Genomic DNA, 27,931 nt, shown 5'->3' with positions numbered 1-27,931 from the left:
GAGACCCAAATGGAGTTCTAGGCTTCTGGTTTTGGCCTGGCCTAACCCTGCCCATTGTAACCAATTGGAGAATGAAACAGTGGATAGAAGATCTGTATCTTTATCTATGTCTCTTTAAAATAAATAAATATACCTTTTAAAAATAACAACAGAAACTTAAATTTGGATTAAAAAAAGCAAGAATAACAGATATCTAATCTTGGGCAGTCTATTAGGTGAAGGGATTTTATATTTAGCTCACACTTTTCATTCTGTAATTGATATATAGTCAACCAGTTAGAAATAAGTAATCAAGGATTTAGTGTTGGTACTAATTTGTTTGCATTTCTACTTTCTACTTTATAAATTCAACTGAATGAAAACTCTACTGCAAAAACATATAGCAAGTACAAAAGAAATACAAGTGGCCTATCAAAAATTAATGATGCAATTATTACTGTAAATAAAATATCACAAATGGAAAAGGACATATAAGTTTGGTAAGTCACTGTAAATTGCTACCACTTGACAATCAAGTTTTTTTAATGTGAATTTTTAAGTACTTGAAAGCACTTGTCCTAGAGGTTCTTACCGAAAAAGTAAAGGGATAATAAATCTTCTTTCTCTTAAAGAGAAAACACAGAAACCAAGGGAAGATAAACATACAGTAAAGAAGTATTCTAGGGTCAAAAATTAAAGACACAAGGAGTTGACTTACTCTGACTTCTTTCTTTTTTTTTTCTTTTTTTTTTTTTTTTAATGTCTATTCACTTTCATTTACTTAAAAGGCAGAATGCCACAGGGAGGGAGGGAGGAAGAAAAGGGGAGGAGAGAATTTCATGTTTAGACTTGGGTTCCATCTCTGAGATATCTCATTATGTATATGTAAATATCCCCCAATTAAAAAAAATATGAGATTTGAAAATACTTCAGGTCCCAAGCAATTCTAATAAGGGATGTTCAGCCTGCCTATGAATTTTCCTCCAAGTAAAAAGTAATAGTCACTGAAGACAAATTATTACAACTTATAATGTAATGAGATACATACCTGAGATACACCAGCACCTCCTTGCATAGAAGACTTTTTTAATAGTCTCACTTCTTTGTTTATGTATCTTAGCATTCCACTAAGAGTACTAAAGTCATTACTCTCAGAATTATCTTCTTCCAGGTTAAATGTGAGAGGTTTAAATGAATCGGCCTGAGTGTAAGTCAGATCCTTGTGGCTTTCTTCTAATGCTGAAGGCTGAGCTAACTGCATTTTCTTTAAGTCCTGTAGTAATTCTTCAGAAAGATCTTCATCACCATGGGTTTTGAAACTAAGGTCACTGGCACTAATAGAGCGACGTAGCTTTCTGTACTTGATAAAAGAAGTATGAGAATGTTTAGCAAACTTTGGATCTTGAACACTGGATGTAACATCTGTTGTAGGTGTAAATGGGGATGATAGAAACTTGATGTCTTCTGCTCTGTCATTTTCAGAAATTTTTGCTTGTAGTCTGGTTAATTCTGATTCCTGTAAAAAAAAATCGGTACATGGTAAGTATTCAATACATTTTTGTTAAATTAATGAAACACTTAGAAAAATCACAGACTAATCGATTGACCTAAGGGGATCTTAACTCCACAGCAAGAATTCCATATACAGCTCTTGAATTTTCTAAGCTCTGTTTAAACCCTTTACTATTTATTTAAGATAGCTTCATTTTGGACAATTATATATGTTAATTTGAAATATGTTTAAACTATCCTAACCATTAAAATTGACTTTCCTTATAGATTTAATTAATAATGAAATCAATTTTTATTCAAGATTGAAAAATTTTTTTTTTTTTTTGGCAGAGTGGACAGTGAGAGAGAGAGAGAGAAAGGTCTTCCTTTTGCCGTTGGTTCACCCTCCAATGGCCGCCGCAGCCGGTGCACTGTGGCCGGCGCACCGCACTGATCCCAAGGCAGGAGCCAGGTGCTTCTCCTGGTCTCCCATGGGGTGCAGGGCCCAAGCACTTGGGCCATCCTCCACTGCCTTCCCGGGCCACAGCAGAGAGCTGGACAGGAAAAGGGGCAACCGGGACAGAATCCGGCGCCCCAACCGGGACTAGAACCTGGTGTGCCGGCGCCGCAGGCGGAGGATTAGCCTAGTGAGCCGTGGCACGGGCCAAAGATTGAAATCTTACACCTAAAATCTTCTCTGTAAAAGTATAGGGATTATCTTTTGTTAATGTAAATATGCAAAAAAATCCACCCTTCAGAATTTCTATCAGAAATAAATGTGTATTAGCTGTTCTGCTTTATATGTCCTCATTATAGGAAAGCTTTACTTCATTAGAAATTTTACAAATTTACTAATATTTAAAATCAGTCCTTATTAAATATAAATTTCATTTCTATTATATTTCCATGTCTTTCATTTGAGTACTCTTTTTTTTAAAGATTTATTTATTTGAAAAGTGGAATTACAGAGAAATGGCTGGAATGGGCCAGACTGAAGCCAGGAGCCTGGAGTTTCATCTGGGTCTCTCACATGTGTGCAGAGGTCCAAGCACTTGGGTTATCTAATGCTGCTTTCCCAGGTGCATTAGCAGGGAACTAGATCAGAAGTGGAGCAGCTGGGACTCAAACTGGTACCCATATGGGATGCTGGTGCTGCAGGTGGCAGCTTAACCTGTTATACCACATCGTCGGCCCCATCAATTACTCTGATTTAACTTTGGGATTCTAGGAATAAGATTACATACACTGACAAACTATAAAGCCTAAAAAAATGAAGAGCTAATATTCTAATTTTAAAAGCTAAATAAAATGGCAGTTTCCTGTTCAAATGCATGGTCCTTTTATTTTTTTCCAGATATAACATACATGTTTCTAAATCTGTTATTTTTATTCTGATAGTTTTTTCCCTTTTTAATGCTTCTTCATCTTCATCTATTTGAAAGACAGAGTATTTCAGGCATGGAAAGCCAAGACACTCTGGAAAAAAAAAAAAAAAAAAGGCCTAAATGAAAGATCTCTGTGAGTGAGACCCCAGCAGAAAGAACGGGCCATCAAAGAAGGAGGTACCTTTCTCTGAAAGGAGGAGAGAACTTCCACTTTGACTATGACCTTATCTAAATAAGATCAGAGTTGGAGAACTCAGAAGGCTTCCATAGCCTTTGCAACACATGACAAGAGCCTAAGGTGATTACTGATGCCATAAACAAGAGTGTCAATTGTTAAATCAACAACAGGAGTCACTGTGCACTTACTCCTCATGTAGGAGCTCTGTCCTTAATGTGTTGTACAATGTAAATTAATGCTATAACTAGTACTCAAACAGTACTTTACACTTTGTGTTTCTGTGTGGGTGCAAACTGTTGAAATCTTTACTTAGTATATACTAAATTGATCTTCTGTACATAAAGATAATTGAGAATGAATCTTGATGTGAATGGGATGGGAGAGGGAGCGGGAGATGGGATGGTTGCAGGTGGGAGGGAGGTTATAGGGGGAAAAAAGCCACTGTAATCCAAAAGCTGTACTTTGGAAATTTATATTTATTAAATAAAAGTTAAAAAAAAAAAGAAAGAAAGAGAGACAGAAAGAGAGGAAGAGAGAAAGTGTGAGAGGGATCTTCCATCTGCTAGTTCATTCCCCAAGTGCCCTTCACAGCCAGGGCTAGGCCAGGTTGAAGCCAGGAACCTGGAACTCCTTCTGGGTCTCCTACAATGTGTGGTAAGGATTCAAGCTCATTCCCAGAATATATCTGAGAAAGCTGGTTGGAAGCAGAGTAGCTGAGACTTGAACTGGCACTCCAATATGTGATGTGAGCATCCTAAGAAGCGGCTTACTCTGCTGTGCTATAGTGCCTGACCCTGAAAACTTCTATTCTTGAGTCTGGCTTCTAAATCAGTTACTTTTCTAAAATACCATGTTTACAAATAAAACTGTCATAACCACACTGCATTACAATATAAAAATTTAACATACATGATTTCAGTTCTTTCTTATCTTTATACTACTAAATAAAAATCATGAATGACTAGATAGAATACCAATTTATTGTAGTAGACCTTACTTTTACATTCTTACAACAAAATAAAATAGTAAGGGGTCAGCATTGTTGTGTACTAGGTAAAGCTGCTGCCTACAACACAGGCATCTCATAGGGCACTGGTTCGTGTCCAACTGCTTCACTTCAGACCTAGCTCCCTGCTAATGTCCTGGGGTAAACACTGGAAGATGGCCCAAGTGTTTGGGTCTTATCCACCTACATGAGACCAAGATGAATCTTCTGGCTCCTGGATTCAGCCTGGCCCAGTTCTGAACATTGTGGGAGTGAACCAGTGGATGGAAGATTGATTTCTGCCTCTCCCTCTCTCCCTGTAACTTTCAAATAAATAAATAAATCTTAAAAATCTTATTTCATTGGTTGTATCTGGCAAGTGAACAGATATAACTTATGTGACAATTGGTACAATGCAGACTCTTTGTATTTAGACATCAGTGAGAAGCTAGAGCAGGGAGATGGGTGGGACTTGAATCCAGGCACTCTGAAATGGGAGGCAAGCATTTCAAGCAGCATCTTTACCAATTGGCTAAATGCCTACCTGTGTTGTTGTTGTTGTTTTCTAAATTTATTTATTTATGCAGCCCTTATCGAAGCTGCAATTGCTTCCACATAGCAGTTGTGGTCAAAAAGGAGCCCAGAGTGAGTTTTCCCTGGCGGTCGCCGTTCTGTTTGCTCTAACTGATCTGCAACATTTCAGGAAAAGACAGTCCTTGGGTAGAGCCGGAAAGCACGGTTAAAGTGCATCCCACAGGCTGCCAGAGATGCAGGGTCTTACATGGAGGGGTCAGCGAGGCCTCAGAAAACAGCTGGCCAGATTGGGTAGCTGTGGTGGTTGGGGGGGGGCAGCAGGGGAGTGGAAGTTTGTCCTGGGAACATTTGTCCAGAGGCGATTCTTTAGGTCGCTGCTTCAACACTAGGGCATCAGGGTAAGGACCAAAAGCTGGACAGGCCAGGAAAAGGGAGCAGGTGGACAGCTGTGTTCAATAAAAATTTTTAAAAAATAATAAATAAATGTATTTATTTATTTGAAAGGCAGAGTTACAGAGAGACAGAAGGAGAAACAGAGATACCTTCCACTTGCTGGTTCACACCCTAAATGGCAGCAACAACTGGGGCTGGGTCAGGCTGAAGCCAGGAGCCTAGAGCTTCTTCTGGGTTTCCCAAGTAGGTACAGGGGTCTGAGCACTTAAGCCATCTTCTGCTGCTTTCCTGTGCCCATTAGTAGGGAACCAGATAGGAAGTGGAGCAGCCAGGACTCAAAACAATACTCCTTGGAATGCTAGTGCTGCAGGCCATGGCTTTAAAACCCGCTGTGCTACAGTGCTGGCTCCTACCCTTAATGTCTAATAGTGTTATTAGTTGAGTATTAATAGTGCTCAGCCTAAATATAATTTCAGATTATGTCTATTCAGCTTTCCTCTAGTACTGTAAATATCAACAATATTACAAGAAGAATTTAACTGCTCAGCTTAGAATAAAACTAAAAATATTTCTAAGGTATTATTTAATTGACTCTTTTCCTTTTTATAACTTCCATTTTGGCATATAATTGTTTTTTATTAAACAATTTTTTTAGATTTATTTATTTATTTGAAAGTCAGAGTTACACAAAGAGAGAAAGAGAGAGAGAGAGAGGAAGAGAGGAAGAGAGAGAGAGAGAGAAAGAGAGAGAGAGACTTCCACCCACTGGTTCACTCCCCAATTGACCGCAATGGCTGAAGCCACGCCGATCCAAAGCCAGCAACTAGGAGCTTCTTCCAGGTCTCCTACGTGGGCAGGGGTCCAAGGACTTGAGCCACCTTCTACTGCTTTCCCAGGCCATAGCAGAGAGCTGGATCGGAAATGGAGCAGCTGGGACTTGAACCAGTGGTCATTCGGGATGCTGGCACTGCAGGTGTCAGCTTTACCTGCGACACCAGAGTGCCAGCCCCATAAAACTGTTTTACAACTGTCTTTTTATTCTTTTTCAAAGACTTCTCTGATAACTTTCCCCATATTGGCAGTTTTGGGCCAATGTTAATTTTTAATCTTTATGCTTACATACTTACACAACAGAGGTGAATATTAGTAGCAACAGGTTATTTTTAAAACATCTATATTCAAATCCAGTAAAAAATTTTGTAGAATAATGTATTTCTACTTCACAATTTTTAATTTTTTAAAAAAGACTGATTTGTTTACCTGCTACACCACAATCCCAGCCCCTCTACTTTAAATTTTTAAAGCAACTTTACTAACTTTCAAAAATGTTTTTATTTTTTGGGTACACATAGAGTGCAGAAAACTCTAAAGTAAACATTATGATTACATAAGTTTGCATTTAAACATTTATAAATTATTTCTTCTGGGAATTCCAAGATGGCTGAAGAGGGAAAAGATGTACTGCTTTAGACAACGGGGAAAAAAGTAGACAAAAAGTGCAGAAAGTACATTCCTAGGGGAGAGCTGGAGAGAAATCTGCAGTGGAAACTTTCCAGATGGAAAAGGGATGCTGTGGACCAGTGTGGAAGGTGCAGCCGTGCAGCCGTGAGTGTGGATACCACACAGCACCCTGGCCGCTGCGAGCTGAAGCATACGCCAGCTTTGAAGAGAGGTGGGAGCAGACTGCAGCAGCCTGTGCCACTGGTGATATTACCAGAGGAAGAGGCTTGCAGACCACACTTTTTGAGTCTGGCCTGTAGCCCTAATCGGGGGACAGGGTACCTGCCTCATCCAGTGAAAGTAAAGGCACATTACTTTCTCACCAACCCCTGACAAGGATACCCAGCAACTGGCAGGGATAAGGTGCCATTTTGATGCTGGTAGTGGCTGCAGCATCCCTTCTGCATGTGTGTGATCAGGAGATTTTCCCAGAGGGAAAAATCTGCACTGCTCACTGACTTTGATTGTGGATGGGAGAGACAAGTGGGCTGGGCACCCATGTAGGACTGTGAAGTGCCCCTATCCTCTCAAGATGTCACAGGCTCCAGGGCTCAAACTGCCACAGTGGCGCATTCACAGGCAGCTGGCTCAGGAAACATCTCTCATGTCTCCATGGATGGGACAGGCTAGCATAGTGGAGTGGATCCGCTGCACCCTGTGGCTGTGGGAGCATTGTGTGCTGTGAATGTGGGAACTCTGTGACTGAACGATAGGGCACAGGATATAGGCGGACATCTGGGCAAACACGCTCAGAGTTCCGTGATTGCCAGGGGTGGGTCATTGCAGAGGGATCTTTGCTCACACTGAGGACTGCACAGATCCCTTGTGTGGTTCATGAGGCAGCGAGGGTGAGTAATGCATCCATTGCTCTGGCATTGAACACCTTGGAAGAGAGGAGGTGAGGGTGTGATTACTCTCACAGAGGTGATCATACCCTCCCCTCTGCTGACAATAGAGGATATCTACCACGTCCAACTTGGGTGTTAACGCTGGATACTTAGCACTGACCAGAGCTCCCTAGCCATACACAGAAGATGCCACTGGGTGTTCATTCAAAGAGCAGACACTTCACCAAGCCACAGAGGCATAGTTCATTGATAAAATCCATCAAAGAGGCTGGCGCCGTGGCTCAACAGGCTAATCCTCCGCCTTGCGGTGCCAGCACACCAGGTTCTAGTCCTGGTCGGGGCACCGGATTCTGTCCCGGTTGCCCCTCTTCCAGGCCAGCTCTCTGCTATGGCCAGGGAGTGTAGTGGAGGATGACCCAAGTGCTTCGGCCCTGCACCCCATGGGAGACCAGGATAAGCACCTGGCTCCTGCATTCGGATCAGCGCGGTGTGTGGCAGCAGCGCGCTGGCCATAGTGGCCATTGGGGGTTGAACCAACGGCAAAAGGAAAACCTTTCTCTCTCTCTCACTGTCTACTCTGCCTGTCAAAAAAAAAAAAAAAATCCATCAAAGAGAATATAAATAAGTATTTCCATAATTGCCTAAAAATAAATGCAGAAATTCAAGAAATAAGGATAAGAAAACATGACCCCCCAAAGAAATACAACAATACTTCAATATTAGAATGAGAAGATGAAGAGATTAATGAAATGCCTGAAAAGAAATACAAAAGAGTAATCATAGGATTACTCAGAAGCAACGAGAAACAAATTCATAAGTCAAAGAAATCCATACGTGACATGGAGGAAAAATTTTTCCATGAGACAGAATTTTTGAAGAGAAATCAAAAATATTAGAAATGAAAGAGGGGCTGGTACAGTGAATTAGCAGGTAAAGCCACTGCCTATAGTGCCAGCATCCCAAATGGCCACTGGTTCAAGTCCCGACTACTCCACTTCTGATCCAGCTCTCTGCTATGACCTGGGAAAAGCAGTAGAAGATGGCCCAAGTACTTGGGCCCCTACACCTGTGTTAGAGACCCTGAAGAAGCTCCTTTCTCCAGGATTTGAAATGGCTCAGCTCCAGCCATTGTGGCCATTTGGGGAGTGAATCAGTGGATGGAAGACCTCTCTCATGTTCTCTCTGCCTCTGCTTCTCTGTAGCTCTACCTTTCAAAATAAGTCAATCTTTAAAAAATAGGAAGAAATGAAGGATTCAATATGTCAAATAAAAAATACAGTGGAAAGCCTTAACAACAGACTTTGTTAGGTAGAAGAAATAATAATTGTTCTTTGGAAACAGAACAAAAAAAAAGAAGAAGAAATTAGAAAAATTTGGCCGGTGCCACGGCTCACTAGGCTAATCCTCCACCTGCGGCGCCAGCACACCAGGTTCTAGTCCCAGTCGGGGTGCCAGATTCTGTCCCGGTCGCTCCTCTTCCAGTCCAGCTCTCTGCTGTGGCCCGGAAGTGCAGTAGAGGATGGCCCAAGTCCTTGGGGCCTGCACCCGTGTGGGAGACCAGGAGAAGCACCTGGCTCTTGGCTTCAGATCAGCGCGGTACGCCAGCCGTGGCAGCCATTTGTGGGGTGAACCAATGGAAAAGGAAGACCTTTCTCTCTGTCTCTCTGTCTACTCTGCCTGTCAAAAAAAAAAAAAAAAAAAAAAAAAAAAAAAAAAAAAAGAAAAACTAAAAACAATGTTCAAGATTTATGGGATACTATCAAATGACCCAACAAATGGGTCTTAGGAGTTCCTGAAGGTATGGAAAGAGAGAACAGATTAGAAGGCCTATTCAGCAAAATAATTAAAGAAAACTTCCCTAATTTGAAGAAAGAAAGGGACATCCAAGTATATGAGGCTCATAGAACTCCTAAGAGACATAACCAGTAAAGATCTTCACCATGACATACTGTAGTGAAGCTTTTAATAGTAAAACATAAAGAAAAGATTCAAAAATGTACACAAGAGAAATGCAGATTACATTCAGAGGATTTCTAACTAGACTCATAGCTGATTTCTCATCAGAAACTCTATAGGCTGGGAGAGAATGGAGAGATAGTCCAAGTCTTAAAAGAAAAAAAAAAAACAACAACAACCTTCAACCCAGAAAGCCCTGCAAAGCTCTCATTTATAAGTGAAGGTGAAATACAGACTTATCTCAACAAACAAAAATTGAAAGAATTTGTTATCACTTGTCCAGCCTTAAAATTATGCTTACAGATATGCTACATGCTGAAACACAGAAAGAGAGTCATCATTATGAAAGAATGTGAAGGCAGAAAATCTCCCAGTAAAAGTACAAAGGAGGGGCAGGTGCTGTGGCACAGCAGGTTAAAGCTCTGGCCTGCAGCACCAACATCCCATATGGGCACTGGTTCTAGTCCCGGCTGCTCCTCTTCCAATCCAGTTCTCCACTATGGTCTAGAAAAGCAGTAGAAGATGGCCCAAGACCTTGGGCCCCTGCACCCATATGGGAGACCCGGAAAAAGCTCCTAGCTTCAGATCGGCACAGTTCTGGCCATTGTGGCCATCTGTAGAGTGAACCAGCAGATGGAAGACCTCTTTCTCTGTCTCTACCTCTCTCTGTAACTCTGTCTTTCAAATAAATAAAATATTTTTTTTTAAAAAAAGTACAAAGGAAATCCAAAGCAAACAGTAGAATACTTATTTTAAAAAAAAGGCAGAGCCAAGTTGTTACTTTTCAATAGTAACTTTGAATGTAAATGGCCTAAATTCTTCAATTAAACCATCCAAATTTGCTGAATGGATTAAAAAACAAGACCCATATATTTGCTGCCTACCAGAAAGACATGCCACCAATAAACATACATGCATAGTGAAAGTGAAAAGATGGGGGTCGGGCCGTGGTGCATTGGGTTAATCCTCCACCTGCGGCGCCGGCATCCCATATGGGCGCCAGTTCTCGTCCCAGCTGCTCCTCTTCCAATTCAGCTCTTTGCTATGGCTTGGGATAGCAGCAGAAGATGGCCCAAGTGCTTGAGCCCCTGCACCTGTACGGGAGACCAGGAGGAAGCACCTGGCTCCTGACTTCGGATTGGCGCAGCTCCAATTGTTACGGCCATTTGGGGAGTGAACCAATAGAAGGAAGACCTTTCTCTTTGTCTCTCTCACTGTCTGTAACTCTACCTGTTAAATAAATATATAAATAAAATAAAATATTTAAAAAAAAATAAATAAAAAGGGGCCGGTGCCATGGCTCACTTGGTTAGTCCTCTGCCTGCGGCACCGAGATTGCATGTGGGTGCCGGGTTCTAGCCCTGGTTGCTCCTCTTCCAGCCCAGCTCTCTGCTGTGGCCCAGGAGGGCAGTGGAAGATGGCCCGGGTGTTTGGGCTTCTGCACCTGCATGGGAGACCAGGAGGAAGCACCTGGTTCCTGGCTTCAGATCAGCACAGCTCCAGCTGTGGTGGCCATTTGAGGAGTGAACCAATGGAAGGAGGACCTTTCTCTCTGTCTCTCTCTCTCTCACTGTCTATAACTCTACCCGTCAAATAAAATAAAATAATATAAATAAATAAATAAAAGAAAATGAAAGGACAGAAAAAGATATTCTATGCTAACAGAAAGCAAAAAAGCATATTTGGCCATCCTAATACAGACAAAACAGATTTTAACACAAAAACAGTTAAGAGACAATGAAGGGCATTAGGTAATGATTAAGACATAAATTCAACAGGAAGATGTGACTATAATGTTTATGCACACAATGCTAGGGATCCTGGCTATTTAAACCAACTGTTAATGGATCTAAAGAGAAACACAGAATCCAAACCAATAGCAATGAGGGACTTCAACACCCCACTCTCACCAATGGACATATACCTAGATAAAAATCTACAAACAGCTAATTTACACTATGGACAAAATGGTTAACTATATCTACAAAGCCTTTCATCCTACAGTTGCAGAATACACATCCTTTTCAGCAGTGCATGGAACTTTCTCCAGGATAGACTATATGCTAGGATACAAAGCAAGTCTCAGCAAATTAAAAAAATTGAAATCATACCATGTATCTTTTCTGACCACCATGGAATGAAGCCTGAAATCAACAACTCAAGAATCTTTAGAACATAAAGAAACACATAGAGACTGAATAACACACTACTAAATGAACAGTTGGCCACAGAAGAAATCAAAAAGGAAATAAAAAAATTTCTTAAAACAAATGAAGATGACAATACAACATATCAAAATTTATAGCATACAGCAAAAGCAGTGTTAAGAAGAAAGTTTATGGCAACTGGCATCTACATCAAGACATTTGAAAAGCATTAAATAGATGAGCTATCAGTGTATCATAAGGACCTAGAAAAACAACAACAAACCAAACCCAAAATTAGTAGGAGGAAAGAAATAATTAAAATCAGATTAGAAATAAAGTTGAAACTAAAAAAATAATACAAAAGATCAGTGAAATGAACAGCTGTATTTTTTTGATAAACAGAAAAAGAGGGAAAAGACCCAAATTAATAAAATCAGAGATGAAGAAGGAGATGTAACAATGGATACCACAGAAATAAAAAGAATCATCAGAAATTAGTATAAACAGCTATATGTCAACAAATCAGGAAACCCAAGAATTCTGGACACATACAATCTATGAAAATTGAGTCATGAAGTCATGGAAACTTAAACAGACCAAGAACCAAGATGGAAACTGAATAAGTAAAAAAGACCCCCCTGGCCGGCGCCAAGGCTCACTAGGCTAACCCTCCGCCTGCAGCGCTGGCACCCCGGGTTCTAGTCCCACTTGGGGCACCGGATTCTGTCCTGGTTGCTCCTCTTCCAGTCCAGCTCTCTGTTGTGGCCCAAGAAGGCAGTGGAAGATGGCCCAAGTGCTTGGGTCCCTGCACCCGCATGGGAGACCAGGAGAAGCACCTGGCTCCTGGCTTTGGATTGGTGCAGCACGCTGGCCATAGCAGCCATTTGGGGGGTGAACCAATGGAAGGAAGATCTTTCTCTCTGTCTCTCTCTCTCTCACTGTCTGGCTCTGCCTGTCAAAAAAAATAAATAAATAAAAGAAAGACCCTCTCAACAAAGAAAAGCCCAGGATTATATGGCTTCACTGCTGAATTCTACTAGACATTTAAACAAATAACTCCAATTCTTCTCAAGCTTTTCATAACAACTGAAAAGAAAGAGAATCCTCCCAAACTCTTTCTATGAGGCTAGCAACAGGTTAATTCCAAAACCAGAAAAAGATACAACAAAGAAAGAGAACAATAGACCAATATCCCTGATGAATATAGATGCAAAAATCCTCAACAAAATAATAGCTAATCCAACAACACATCAGAAAGATCATTCACCTGGACCAAGCAGAATTTATCCCTGGTGTGCAGGGATGGTTCATCATACAAAAATCAATAAATGTGATACTTCACATTAACAAACTGAAAAATAAAAGCCATAGGATTATCTCAATAGATGCAGAGAAAGTATCTGATAAAATACAATATCCACGGGGCCAGTGCTCTGGCACAGCCGGTTAAAGCTCTGGCCTATAGTACTGGCATCCCATATGGTGCAGGTTCAAGTCCCAGCTGCTTCACTTCTGATCCAGCTCCCTGCTAATGTGTCTGGGAAAGCAGCGGAGGGCGGCCCAAGTCTTTGGACCCCTGGACCCAGGTGGGAGACATGGAAGAGCTCCTAGCTCCTGGCTTCAGTTCTGCTCAACTCCAGCTATTGTAGCAATTTGGGGAATGAACCAGCTGATAGAAGACCCCTCTCTCTCTGTCTTTAGTAACTCTCTAGTAACTCTGGGTCTGTGTTTCAAATAAATAAAATAAATCTTTTAAAAAAATACAACATCCTTTCATGATTTAAACCTTAAGCAAATGGGGGTAGAAAAATAATTCTCGCCGGCGCTGCCGTGGCTTAACAGGCTAATCCTCTGCCTTGCGGCGCCAGCACACCGGGTTCTAGTCCCGGTTGGGGCGCCGGATTCTATCCCGGTTGCCCCTCTTCCAGGCCAACTCTCTGCTATGGCCCAGGAAGGCAGTGGAGGATGGCCCAAGTGCTTGGGCCCTGCACCCGCATGGGAGACCAGGAGAAGCACCTGGCTCCTGGCTTCGGATCAGCGAGATGCACTGGCTGCAGCGGCCATTGGAGGGTGAACCAACGGCAAAAAGGAAGACCTTTCTCTCTGTCTCTCTCTCTTTCTCACTATCCACTCTGCCTGTCAAAAAAAAAAAAAAAAAAATTCTCAATTCAATCAAGGCAACTTATGACAAACCCGCAGCCAACAGCCTATTGAATAGAGAAAAGTTGGAAGCATTTCCACTAAGATCTGGAACCAAACAAGGTTGCCCATTTCCACAACTGCTATTCAATATAGTCCTGGAAGTTTTAGCCAGAGCTAATAGGCAAGAAAAAGAAATCAACGGGATACAAATTGGAAAGGAGGAAGTCAAATTATCCTTATTTGCAGATGACATGATTCTATAAATTAGGAACCAAAAGACTTCAGTAAAAGACTATTGAAACTCATAAGAGTTTGGTAAAGTTTCAGGATATAAAGTTAAACAAAAATCAATTGTATATACAAACAATGCCACTGCTGAGAAAGAACTTAGATCAATTCCATTCACAATAACTACAAAAAAAATTAAATTCCTTGGGATAAATTTAACCAAGGAGGTAAAATATCTGTATAATGAAAATTATAAAACATTAAAGAAAGAAACAGAAGAAAACACATACAAAAAAGGAAAAGCCTTCCATGTTCCTGGGCTAGAAAATTAATCTCACCAAAATGTCCATACTACTATAAGCAATTTATAGTCTCAAATCAATCCCAATCAAAATACCAATGGCATTCTTCTCAGATATAGAAAAAAAAAAGATGCTAAAATTCATATGAAAAGACAAAAGACCCCAAATAGTTAAAGAAAAATTAAACAGCAAAAAACAAAGCCAGAGGCATCACAATATAGATTTCAAGACATACTCAGGGTAGTTATAATTAAAACAGCCTGGCACTGGCACAAAAATAGACATGCAGACCAGTGGAACAGAACAGAAACTCCACAAATCAATCCACACATGACACCAACTTATATTTTACAAAAGGGCTAAAATCTATCCCTGGAGAATGGACAGTCTCTTCAACAAATGGTGCTGGGAAAACTGGATGCTTGCACACAGAAGTTTTGAAGCAAGACTCCTACCTTACACCTTATACAAAAATAAACTCAGGGGCTGGCACGTGGCTCACTTGGTTAATCCTCCACCTGCGACGCCTGCATCCCATAGGGGCGCCAGGTTCTAGTCCCAGTTGGGGTGCCAGATTCTGCCCCAGTTGCTCCTCTTCCAGTCCAGCTCTCTGCTGTGGCCCAGGAGGGCAGTGGAGGATGGCCCAAATGCTTTGGCCCCTGCACCCGCCTGGGAGACCAGGAGGAAGCACCTGGCTCCTGGCTTCGGGCTGGTGCAGCATCAGCCACAGTGGCCAACTGGGGAGTGAACCAATGGAAGGAAGACTTTTCTGTCTCTCTCTCTCTCTCACTGTCTATAACTCTACCTGTCAAATAAACTTAAAAAAAATTAATCATTTGTCAAGTGATTAATTAAAAAAATCAACTCAAAAAAGGATCTGAATGTACAATCTGATACCATCAAATTACTAGAGAAGAACACTGGGGAAACTCTGCAAGACAGTGGCATAGGCAAAGATTTCTATGGACAGACCGCAAAGCACAGGCAATCAAAGCCAAAATTGACAAATGGGATTACTTCAAGCTGAAGAGCTTCTGAACTGAAAAGGAAACACTCAGCAAAGTGAAGAGGCAATCAAGAGAATGGGAGAAAATAGTTGCAAACTATGCAACTGATAAAGGATTAATATCCAGAATGTATATACAGCTCAAGAAACTCAACAATATCAAAACAAACAATCCAGTTAAGAAATGGGCAAAAGACATGAGCAGGCATTTTTCAAAAGAGGAAATTCAAATGGCCAACAGACACATAAAAAAATGCTCAGGATTATTAGCCATCAGGGAAATACAAATCAAAACCATAATGAGGTTTTACCTCACCCCAGTTAGATTGACTCATACAGAAATCAACAAACAATAAATGCTGGCAAGGAGGTGGGGGGGGGAATACACTAATCCACTGCTGATGGGAATGTAAACTAGTACAGCCATTGTGGCAGACAGTATGGAGATATTTCAGAAAGCTGAAAACAGATATATCTATGACCCAACAATATTACTCCAGGGCATTTACCCAAAATAAATGAAATCAGCCTATGAAAGAGTTATCTGTACCCCAATGTTTACTGTAGCTCAATTCACAATAGCTAAGATATGGAATCAACCCAGCTGCCCATCAACTGATGACCAGATAAAGAAACTCTGGTATAATTACAGCATGGAATATTACTCAGCTGCAAAAAAGAATGAAATCCTATCTTTTGCAGCAAAATGGATACACCTGGAAGCCATTATACTAAGTGAAATAGTTTAGTTTCAAAATGATAAATATCACGTTTTCTTTAATCTGTGGTAACAGAGTACCAAAAAATGTGATGTATAGGAGTGAAATTGACATTTTGAGATTTGATGATTGTTTATAGCCCTTGTCTCTACTGTTGAGAAACAGTATTGTTTTTTTCCTTCTTACTATCTGTTGAACTCTTTTTTTTTTTTTTTTTTTTTTGGACAGGCAGTATTAGACAGTGAGATAGTAAGACAGAGAGAAAGGTCTTCCTTCCATTGGTTCACCCCCTAGATGGCTGCTATGGCCGGCATGCTGTGCCAATCCAAAGCCAGGAGCCAGGTGCTTCCTCCTGGTCTTCCATGCGGGTGCAGGGCCTAAGGACCTGGGCCATCCTCCACTGCACTCCCAGGCCATAGCAGAGAGCTGGACTGGAAAAGGAGCAACTGGGACAGAATCCAGCGCCCCAACCAGGATTAGAACCCAGGGTGCTGGCGCCACAGGCGGAGGATTAGCCAAGTGAGCCATGACGCTAGCCATTGAACTCTTTACTTAGTATAGGGTATGAGTATAAAGTATATGAGTTTATGAGTATAAAGTAAATGGAAAATAGATAATTGTAAAAATTAAGAGTTAATAAGAAGGGAAAGAGGAAGAAAGGTGGGAGTGTGGGAGAGAGGGAGGGTAAGATGGAAGTATCACTATGTTCTTAAATCTGTATATATGAAATATATGAAATTTATTTACCTTAAAAATGCATTATGATAAATGCATTGGGTTGTTCAAAGAGACAACAGGTTTTGACCCACCTCCTCTTTGCCATTAGCTACTAAGTCTTGATGGAGTTACCATATTGACATACATTCATTTGTGTCACTCAGAGTATTTTCTGTCCAAGAGAAAATATTGACTTTGTGCATAGGACATCATCTAGGAAGGAGTTCTTTATCATATCACTTTGAATATTTAATATTAAAGTCTATAAACTTAACGATTAATATGCTATATTAATACTCTATGCATGCCTCCAAAAATGAAAATGCATGTATACATGATACATTTTACAAATATAATCTTGAATAAAAATTACTAAATGGAAATGTTACTCTTTAGATAAATTTAAAAGCTTGTAAGTAGTAAAAACGTTATTTTTTGTGTTTATATGCTATATATCACAAAAACTTTCCAAATTCAAAATCTTCTAAATCACTTTCTGTTCAAAAAGGACGAGTTAGTGATATGATCCTCCTGAAGCTACAAGAACAGAAAAAATAAGTCACTCATAAACTTACGTTTTCATAATGATGCTTCCTTACTTTTAATATATTTACTTACTTTAATAAGTAATGCTTCATTTGTAGCTTCAATTACTTCATTCCTGTCTTTAACTTGTTGATGCAAATTGGTTACAGTGTCCTGAGCTTCTTCTAATTCTAGCTTTGCCTTCTCTAACTGTTCATTTAGTTGTTGAACAGAAGTCTTTTGAGAGTCAGCAGAAATCTTCCACTTTGCATGGTTCTCTTGATGTGATATCATCTATATAGATCCAAAATTAGAAAGGGAGAAAAGAAGAAAACAGGGTGGAGTTAGTTTCAACACATTCTAATACTTTCCTCTTTTACCTTTTCTTAAAAGAAAGTAAATTCTATTTATAGCTACAAGTAACTGACTTAAGCCATCATTCAGAGACCGGCGTTGTGGCTCAGTAGGTTAATCTTCCACCTGTGATGCAGGCATCCCATATGGGCGATGGCTCTATTCTCGGCAGCTCCACTTCCAATCCAGCTCTCTGCTATCACCTGGGAAAGCAGTAGAAGATGGCCCAAGCGCTTGTGCCCTTGCACCCGCGTGGGAGACCCGGAGGAAGCTCCTGGCTCCTGGCTTTGGATTGGCTCAGCTCCGGCCATTGCAGCAATTTAGGGAGTAAATCAGCAGATGGAAGACTTTTCTGTCTCTCCCGCTCACTGTCTGTAACTCTACCTCTCAAATGAACAAATAAAATGTTTAAAAAAAAAAAAAAGACATTATTCAGGTACCTGAAAACTGCCTGGATATTTGAGGATATTAAAGAATTCTGTCAAGGTTTAGGTATGACCATGATATTGTGAGTATATTGTTCAAAAAGCTTTTACTTTTTAGAGATACTTTTATGGAAAAGTTTACAGATTAAATAATGAATGAGGTTCAAAACATTAAGTGGATATTGAGGGAAGGGTAGGAGAGGAAGTAAGTGAGGTTGAAGATATGTTGACCACACTTCCAGTATGCCCAGAAGTGACTGGCTTTGTGCCTGGTGTCCTGATGTCAATATTAACAGTATTTCTTTCCATTCCCCAAAGTATTCCCTTTTAGATTAAAAAAATGTATTTATGGATGAAATAAAATTGGTCATGGGTTGATAATTATTAAAGTTGAATAATAAATATAAGGAAATTTATACTAGTTTGTCTACTTTTGAATAAGTTCAAAATTTTCCACAATAAAACATTAAGACAATCTCATTCTCATCCAATAAATCAGGAGTTTTGCAAGTAAGTAACTCATCTGACAATTCTGAAACTTATATTTCAGAAAACTGCTAAAATTACTGATCCCTTTTTCTGTTACTTTAATATCATAGCCTCTCATTTTTATGTTCAAGAATATACACTTTAAAAAAAGGAAAAATAGGCCGGCGCTGCGGCTCACTAGGCTAATCCTCCGCCTTGCGGCGCCAGCACACAGGGTTCTAGTCCCGGTCGGGGCACCGATCCTGTCCCGGTTGCCCCTCTTCCAGGCCAGCTCTCTGCTGTGGCCAGGGAGTGCAGTGGAGGATGGTCCAAGTCCTTGGGCCCTGCACCCCATGGGAAACCAAGAGAAGCACCTGGCTCCTGCCATCGGATCAGCGCGGTGCGCCGGCCGCAGTGCGCCTACCGCAGCGGCCATTGGAGGGTGAACCAACGGCAAAAAGGAAGACCTTTCTCTCTGTCTCTCTCTCTCACTGTCCACTCTGCCTGTCAAAAATAAAAAAAAAATAAAAATTAAAAATTAAAAAAATTAAAAAAAGGAAAAATATATTTTTATGTTACATATCAAAATTGTATCAAATAGCAATACTGAAGCCAATTTACAATGTATTTATTATCTGTTTATAAATAATTTCATGTGGCTTATAAAACTAAAAGTGAAAAACTGGATAATCATAGATAAAGACAGAATTACAGGTCATAACATAAAAGTACAGTGAATAGTTAAGGGCAAACCCTTGAAATGGACTAATTATTACTAATGGTCACTCAGTAAAGCAGCTGATATTAATTAAATAATTATGCTGAATCCAACAGCATTCACATTTGCCTCTAAAGACCAAGGGTTGTTACAGTTTCTTGGCCTGATGATTGGATTCAGTTTGCAAATATGGTGGGTTTTGATTTTGGTTTTCTTGAGGCGAGAGGGCAAGCACAATTTTTTAAGAGATCTGAACCTACAAACATTTAAGCAAGACATGGTCACAACAAACCCCACAATGCTACAAACTCCCTTGAAAGGAGTTTAATTAACACTAAACTTAGTGATTTATTTAAATCAAAACAAAGATTATTTAAATTAAATACAAAGATTTTGGGTAATGTCTTCAATGGAGCTTTTAAAAAGATGAAAAATTCTACTTCAATTGATAATATTGCCTTCTATAGAGGCTCAGGACATACTGATAGAAAAAAAAAAGGTTCTAATATTGCCTCTTCATTTAACTTAGAACCGGAACAAATGTTCAAGTTATAAAGCATTACATTTATATCACATGAAATTGTTTATGTGATCTCCAGTTAGTTTTCTGCAAGTGCTACTTAATTGATGAAGACGGTGGGCCAGACTGGTCCAAAAACTTTACACACATTAATTCACAGAAGCATTGAAGTCACACTACAGTTCTGTAAGATAGATACTGTTAACATAATCCCAGTTACACAGATAATGTAACTTGCCCAAGGTCATATAGGTGGTCAATGAAAGTTAGGAACCAGCCTGGCTTAGGAAATAGAAACTTTTAACTCCAAGCTTTTAGTGAAATCAAAGTTGTATATTTAGTTATCAGAAATGAAGACTACAATGTGTTATTCTATAATGAAGATTTAGGAGGTAGACTCACTTTTGTCCACAAAGGTCAATTCACTTTGGTGGAGTCAATTAGAACAAATTAGACTTTTCTTTACCTCCATATGATAAGCTTCTTTGAGAGATTCTACTTCCGCTGACAATTTCTTGATTTCTGCTTGCATTCTTGCTTCTAAATGAGCTTCACGTACTTGAGATGCCCCCAATTCCTCAGCTAAATGGTTTCCATGCACTTCCTTAAAAATTATAGATGGAGCAGTTTTTATAAATTTTTATATTTGGTTGTACAGCTAAACCAATCTAGTACATTAAATAGCTTAATCTTTTCATGTAAATTGACAAAGTTGACTTATTAAATGATAAACTTTAAAAGTTAGTTATTTAAGAAACTGCTAATGAGAGAGTATTGGTATTTTGTTTGCTATCAAAATATACATTGACTAACCAATGCTTTCTGTGAAATGAACTAATAACCACAGGATATTGAATTTTGGCAGATAATAGTTTACTGAAAAGTAGGCCTATACATTTTTGCTCACCAGATGCATCACTTGCTTATCAAGACTTAGCTGAGTCTTTCTCCAAAGCTTCTTACTGTAGTTTTACTTGTGTTTTAACTATCTAATTTTATTATATACAGCAATCTTCTATCACCTCAGGTTAGCTGTTTCTTTTTTTTTTTTCTTTTCTTGGACAGGCAGAGTGGATAGTGAGAGAGAGAGAGACAGACAGAAAGGTCTTCCTTTTGCCATTGGTTCACCCTCCAATGGCCGCTGCAGCCAGCGCATCTCGCTGATCCGAAGCCAGGAGCCAGGTGTTTCTCCTGGTCTCCCATGCCGGTGCAGGGCCCAAGGACTTGGGCCATCCTCCACTGCATTCCTGGGCCATAGCAGAGAGCTGGCCTGGAAGAGGGGCAACAGGGATAGAATCCGGCGCCCCAACCGGGACTAGAACCCGGTGTGCCGGCGCCGCACGGAGGATTAGCCTGTTAAGCCACGGCGCCGGCCCTAGCTGTTTCACCCTGTACAGCTTTGCTTTCTGTGATTTCAGTTATATGTGGTCAACCACAGTCCAAAAATACTACATGGAAAATTCCAGAAATAAACAATTTGTAACTTTATACTATTTTTAAATGATTATTTTGAGCTCTTTGAACTTTTTGTAAAAAAAGTTTTTTAAAAAATTTACTTGAGGCCGGCGCCGTGGCTCAACAGGCTAATCCTTCACCTTGCAGCGCTGGCACCCCAGGTTCTAGTCCCAGTCAGGGCACCGGATTCTGTCCCGGTTGCCCCTCTTCTAGGCCAGCTCTCTGCTATGGCCTGGGAGTGCAGTAGAGGATGGCCCAAGTGCTTGGGCCCTGCACCCCTTGGGAGACCAGGAGAAGCACCTGGCTCCTGCCTTCGGATCAGCGCGGTGCGCCGGCCGCAGCGCACCGGCCGCGGCAGCCATTGGAGGGTGAACCAACGGCAAAAGGAAGACCTTTCTCTCTGTCTCTCTCTCTCACTGTCTACTCTGCCTGTCAAAAATAAAAATAAAAAAAATTTACTTGAGGGGCTGGCGCTGTGGTACAGTGGGTTAATGCCCTGGCCTGAAGTGCCAGCATCCCATATGGGCGCCAGTTCGAGACCCGGCTGCTCCACTTCCAATCTAGCTCTTTGCTTTGTCCTGGGAAAGCAGTAAAAGATGGCCCAAATCCTTGGGCCCCTGCACCCACGTGGGAGACCCAGAAGAAGCTCCTGGCTTCGGATTGGCATAGCTCCAGCCGTTGCGGCCAACTGGGGAGTGAACCATCGGATGGAAGACCTCGCTCTCTCTCTCCTCTCTCTGTGTAACTCTGAGTTGCAAATAAAAAATGTATTTGAAATGCAGAGTGACAGAGAGGGGGAGACAAATAGAAGAGGTCTCTCATCTGTTAGTTTACTCTCCAAATGGCCACAAAATCTGGGGCAGGGCCAGGTTCCAAGAGCCAAGAACTCCAACCCAGGTCTCCTATATGGGTGGTAACAACCCAAGTACTTGAGCCATCTTCTGCTTCTTTCCCTGGCCCATTAGTAGGGAGCTGGATCAGAGGCAGTGCATCTGGGACTTGAACTGGTACTCTGATACTGGATGCCTGAGTTGTAGGTGGCAGCTTAACACACTGTGCCACAATGCTGGCCCCAAAATACCCTATTCTGATAAAACCTCATGTCATTCTTCTCTGTCCAGGCTAGGATGTAAATTATCCTTTGTTCAGCATATCCATGCTGTATTTGTATACATGCTATCTGCCTATTAGTCACTTAGTAGCTATCTTGGTTATCAGATCAAATGTCACAGTATTAGTGTCTATGTTCAAGTAGCCTTTATTTTTCCAAATATTATCCCCAAAGCTTATAATTTGTATATCTAAGGAGAAGCTGTAAAGTGCTGCATTTACAGGATTCAGTACTATCCATAATTTCAAGCATCTACAGGGATCTTAACACATGTCCCCTGAGGATAAAAGGAAATCCACTGTATAATGAACACTGTTGTAAAATGTATGTACGAAGGAAAGTTTTTATGTGAAAACCAAGTTATATATTTTGAAACAACTCAGTACATCACAGATTGCTACTCAATTAGAATAGTGAAGATGGTTATAAAATATTGAGAAATATTCTATAAAAAAGTTTAATAGATGCTATACTCTGATGGATTTAAAACATCTTTGAATTCTTCCTCCACATTACAGAAATTAAAATTATAGTAACATGTATATTTTATATTATATACATAAATATATATATAAAATGTACAGTTCAGTGGCATTAAATATATTGACATTGTTGTGTAACATTGCTCATTTTGGCAAGAATTACATTCTACACACCAAAAACTTATGTTAGAATTTTACAGATTTTTCAGTAAAATACAATCAGGGATTACCTTCTCTTTAGAGAGCTGCTTTATATCCTCCAGTTCACTACAGAGTCTGTCTATTTCTCTTTGTGCATGGACTTGTTGGCGACGAGCCTCCACCAGTTCTGTATGAGTGTTTTGCATCTGTTCCCGGGTAAGCCTCAGTTCCTGACCCATATCTATTGCCTCCTTGTATTGACTGGCAATGTACTGTTCTTGCTCTTTCATAACCTAAAAAGTACAAGGTATTTGTAGGCTTGAAAATGAAATATATTTTTTAATTCTTATTCTGTTTTCTTTTTTAATAACTCAATTTTTCTCTTCCAACTAAATCCTTATAAAACATATAATGAGTATTGCTCACTATGATATATAGAAAAAAAATTTTCATTAAGAAAATGACCAAAGTATTATAATAAATCAGGGACTCTTGCTGATATATTACACATGACTTGGCATGACTTTAATGTATACAGCTGTATAATCCTTTATCCTTATGAATGTAACATTTATGGCAGAATACATAAGAAGATAAAGAAAATAAAGAAGTTGACATATGATTATCTATGTCAACAATGGAGAATACAAATTATGGTAGCCCTGATGTCTGGAGTGGAGGCCCACAGTACAACTATGTTGTAAATTAAGGTGAGTCTCATGTAATAGTCTTATTCCTTCTTAGGGAACCTGAAAAAATTGGGCCAGAAACCAGTTTTTCCTTCACTGAGGCCCAAACTTGCTCTCAGAAACTCTGCCTGATTTACACAGATAACTCAAAACAGTTGTACTTATTTGTGCTTGCTATGTCATAAATATTGTGCTGAGAATACAGGAGTGAACAAAGGAGACAAAGTGGCTACCCTTCTACAGTTTACACTCTATAGAAACAGATTAGCAAAGTCAAACATAATAAATAGTTGTATCTGAAGTTTTAGAATTGAGTACTTAAAAGCAAGAAAAAAGTCATATCCATAAAAGCTCATGGAATAAAATTCACTTTTTTGAAAAGCCAAGTGGGCAGAATGGGTTCACTAGTCAACACACAAGCAAACAGAAAATATGAAATCATTAAATGTCTGGCATATAAATGCCCTTGGTACAATTATCATTATATCCCTTTTCTGGATGGAGTTCTTTAAAGACAAAAGACTGCATCTTATTAACACCTCTATCTTCAATTCTATTACATGATAGATTTTCAATAAATATTTACTCAACAAATAAACACATAACTGTGGGTTTACTATGTGAGGGATACTATGCTAATGCCTGTAGAAAATACAAAGATAAAAAAGATATTGTTCTTGCTTATACCTAGCCTATAAGAATTAAATATTTTAAAAAGCCAAGGAAACTAATAGGTATCTGACACAAATAACTAGCCAAAAAACACATATAGTACAGTTTTTGAACATTAAAACTAAATCATTCAAAGCATAAAAATTCATCTCACTCTTGAAAATACTACTTGCTACTCAGATGAAAAATAATTTGCTTACGCTTTCCATTTCTTTCATCCTTTGTTGTGCTCTTTCAGTTTCTTTTTTCTGTTGACTTATCTCCTGTTCATTTTGTAGCATTATAAACTCTTTTTCTCGAAGTTGTTCTTTGGCATTTTGCAATTTTTCATTCAAACTTTCGATCTGAATTTTAAACAGACAAGCAATATTAACATAATTAGGGAAAAATTTAATCATGGCTGTGGTTCCAAGTAAGTCTAGTAAACACTCATCTAAAATACTTAAATCAAAATATAAAAATATACTTTTATTAAGACAACTGTATTTTGGAAATAAGGATAAGAATTCTTATACTTAATAAATTGCTTATATATTCACCTAAAATACATTAAAAAAGATGGAAGTCTCAAATACACCTGTATAAGAAAATCAGGGCACATTAAAACTAATGTTACATGATCTTTTGAATAATTTTAAAGGTAAAAAACACATGAGGTAAAAAGTAAAGTTAGAGAACACAAGGATTTATTTACTTATTTATTCTTCAAAGGCAAAAAGAGAGACAGACACAGAGATCTGTCATCTGCTGGTCTATTCCCCAAATGCTCACACCACAGCTGTGCAAAGTCAAAGCCAGGAGCCAGAAATTCCATACAGGTCTTCCACAGGGGACTAAGTAATTGGGCTAACAATTGCTAGCCTCTTGGGCTATACAGTAACAGGAAGCAGGATTAGAAGCTGTGGCAGGATTTGAACTCAGGCACTCCAATATGGGATGCAGGCATCCCAAGCAGCGGCTTAACTGGTGTGCCATGACACCCAACCTAACTGTGTTCCCTGTTGAGAGGTAACCACAGTTATCAGAACTACTTGCAAAGTCTTCTATAAATATTTTATACATAGTCACACATACATATATTATGTCAGGTATTTGGACACACTGATAGAAGAAAAATATTCAAAATAATAGAGAGAAAAAAATGACTGTAAAGAAGCTTTCATAATATGAATAATAATATGAATTATTATTATAATACGTAAAAAAAGCTGAATTATGTGATTAGATACTTATACAAATACGTTCGTAGTTCCCCCACCCCACCATGCAGCAAAATCACAGCTTACTTTATTCTCAAGACAAAGGTGACTGGGGCCAGTGCTGTGGCATAGCGGGTAAAGCTGCCACCTGCAATGCCGGCATCCCATATGGGTGCTGGTTCGAGACCTGGCTACTCCACTTCCAATCCAGCTCTCTGCTATGGCCTAGGAAAGCAGTGGAAGATGGCCCAAGTCCTTGGGCCCCTGCACCCACATGGGAAAACTGGGAGGAAGCTCCTGGCTACGGATCGGTGCAGCTCCAGCCGTTCCAACCAATTGGGGAATGAACCAGCAGATGGAAGACCTCTCTCTCTGCCTCTCCTTCTCTCCCTGTGTAACTTGTGTAACTCTGAATTTCAAATAAATAAATAAATCTTAAAAAAAAAAAAAAAAGACAGAGGCAAGCCAGGCTGTCTGCTTCCAACCTGGGGCTCTTCAAGTCTGAGGGTCCCCCTTGCATAGGAAGCGAGATCCATATTTGAAAAAGCAGATAAAGTTGAAGGCGGCTCCTAGACAGTCCACATGCCTGACACCTGGTTCCAGGATTGTCACCCCTTCAGGCCACATGACCTCATGTGTCTATCATTCATTCATTAGGCTTGGCTTCTAGATCCCCTTCAGTAGCCAAGCACCTCCCCAGGCCACTCAGAAGAGAGGTCATCACTCCAGATAATGGTGGGCACAGGCCTGGGCTCAGAGTCTTCTTCTAGGACACACACCCCCTCCGTCTCTACAGTCTTGCTCTCCCCAGTCACTAAGGAAGGAGGTGGTCCCCAGGTGTGAGCCTCAAAATCTACAAGAGGTTCCCCATCCCAGGACTTCAGAGTGGTAGCTACCTGGACAGCTGTGTCTCACTCCTCCAGCCCTCCCTTCCATCTCCAGCCCTCCCTCTCTTCTCTTGCCTACTTTCCAGTCAACAGTCAGGGATTCTACCATTGTCAAGCTTCCAGTAGCCAGCCCCCATGGCAGATCACACAACAGAAAAACAATTATTAGTAAACACTCAAAGGGAGAAAAAAAACCACAAAACTCAGAGTTGTCTTTGTATGCAAATAACTGCGGCTCCCAGCAGGGGAAGAGGCTGCACTCTTGCACTTACAACAGTCCTCCTCACCTCCTGGCTGCTCCATTTCCATCTCCAAGCACATGTGCCACAACAGCTTGTGCATGTGCCATGTGGATGTCATGTGCACACACACATATCTACACCTGAAAGGGTGACCATCACAGGTGTGGCCCCAACGCCAGCAGTCTGTGTGGTTGCTTTACTTGGGGAAGAGGAAGTAGAGGAAGGAAGACAAGCACACTTCTCTTCCAAGGCTTCTCTCTGTTAACCAAGCTCTGCACAGGTAAATAGGTAAGAGTGTGCCCAAGCACAATATACACATAGACAGACACACAGTACATTTTGAAGGAGAGAGGGGAGGGTGCACCAGGCTCTCTGGCATGGGCTGGGTGGCTCAGACCATGGTGACAGAGCAGAGGGTCGTGGACCTGTTTGTTGTCAGCCAAGCGTCTTTTTTTCTTTTTTTTTTTTTGATATTTAAAAGTATTTATTAGAATCAAGGATCTCCAGCCAGAGTGGTGTGGAGGGGGGCTTTCAAGAGAGGAAAACCCAACAGGACTAGTGGCAGTTGGCTTTTTAAGTACAATTTCGAAGGAAAAAAAAAAAAAACCTGTCAGATTGGCATTCAGTTACTAAGGGGTACATAAACCATCAAAAGACCTCATTTACAATTCTCCATCCTGTCTGGCCAGCTAAGGGTGGGATAGATAACTTGTTTTCACAATAAGCTGTGAGCTCAGGAAGAGCTCCCTCAGCCAAGTGTCTTTTACAAGGATGATCTGGTTGTCCTGGATATTCTGTTCCACCTATGATGGCTCAAGACGATGATGCTGAGCTTGGGTTTGTCCCCATTCTGTTCCCTCAGACACTTGAGCCATGGGGCTTCTGCTGCTCCCAGGCACAGATCAAGCGCTGCTTCTGCTCTTCCTAGCTCCAGTAGTGGCTCATCGTCATCTTGCTCAACACATCGTTGTTGTCAGTGGTGAAGTCACTGTTCTCCCTGATTTTCAGGGCATGAGCAGCTGGTCCCACACAGGCAGTGGTGCCGCTCAGTAAATGATGCTGCTGTGCACCTTAACCTTCCACTCCATGCAGGGGTCTTTCAATGGCTGCAGCTGCCACCCCACCCACCTAGGGCCTCTTTCCAAATTCAAAGGGCCGTGGCCCAGATGCTCCAAGCCATGGATAGGGGCCAGGGGCATGCAGCTGTGGTAGTGCTCATTCTCCTGGCTTTTGACCATTGTGGTCTTAGCTCCTCCTCCAGCAAGGCCATCTAGTGACATAGGCTTTCCTTGCAGCGGATGACCATTGCACTGTTGCTGCACAAGGGTCAGAGGAAAAGGAGGCCCGGGGGTTGCCATTCTCTAGGTGGCACTCATACTGTTCATATTCCTCACTGGTAAGGCCTGGGACATCTCTCTCTCTTCTGGCCTCACTCCTCAGCCAGCAGTAAATACATGCTGAAATGGAATCCCAGCTCTGCAGGACATCCCCTTGCAGGCCAAACTTGTGTAGGCTCCCAGAGTACTGGTAGTA

General features: G+C 40.7%; 1 protein-coding gene and 1 non-coding gene across 15 annotated transcripts in view; one reads left to right on the top strand and one right to left on the bottom strand.

The window, feature by feature from the left end:
* Positions 1-27,931, bottom strand: part of CCDC18 (coiled-coil domain containing 18) — a 174,360-nt gene that overhangs the window by 59,101 nt on the left and 87,328 nt on the right. For all 14 annotated transcript variants that reach the window (XM_062191757.1, XM_062191764.1, XM_062191752.1 and 11 more), the window contains 5 exons: positions 24,271-24,414; positions 22,799-23,002; positions 19,987-20,124; positions 17,129-17,329; positions 1,028-1,495 (listed from right to left, as the gene is read on the bottom strand). In XM_062191757.1, coding sequence (XP_062047741.1) covers positions 1,028-1,495; positions 17,129-17,329; positions 19,987-20,124; positions 22,799-23,002; positions 24,271-24,414 — 1,155 coding nt within the window. The remainder of the gene's footprint in view (positions 1-1,027; positions 1,496-17,128; positions 17,330-19,986; positions 20,125-22,798; positions 23,003-24,270; positions 24,415-27,931) is intronic.
* Positions 4,601-4,733, top strand: LOC133761308 (small nucleolar RNA SNORA16B/SNORA16A family). The gene has a single exon (XR_009866111.1). It is a non-coding gene; the product is annotated as a small nucleolar RNA SNORA16B/SNORA16A family (small nucleolar RNA).

The sequence above is a fragment of the Lepus europaeus genome, chromosome 5, assembly GCF_033115175.1.
Source record: "Lepus europaeus isolate LE1 chromosome 5, mLepTim1.pri, whole genome shotgun sequence".
Taxonomy (NCBI): domain Eukaryota; kingdom Metazoa; phylum Chordata; class Mammalia; order Lagomorpha; family Leporidae; genus Lepus; species Lepus europaeus.
The sequence above is the reverse complement of the archived record's forward strand: the minus strand, read 5'-3'. Positions and strand labels throughout refer to the sequence as shown.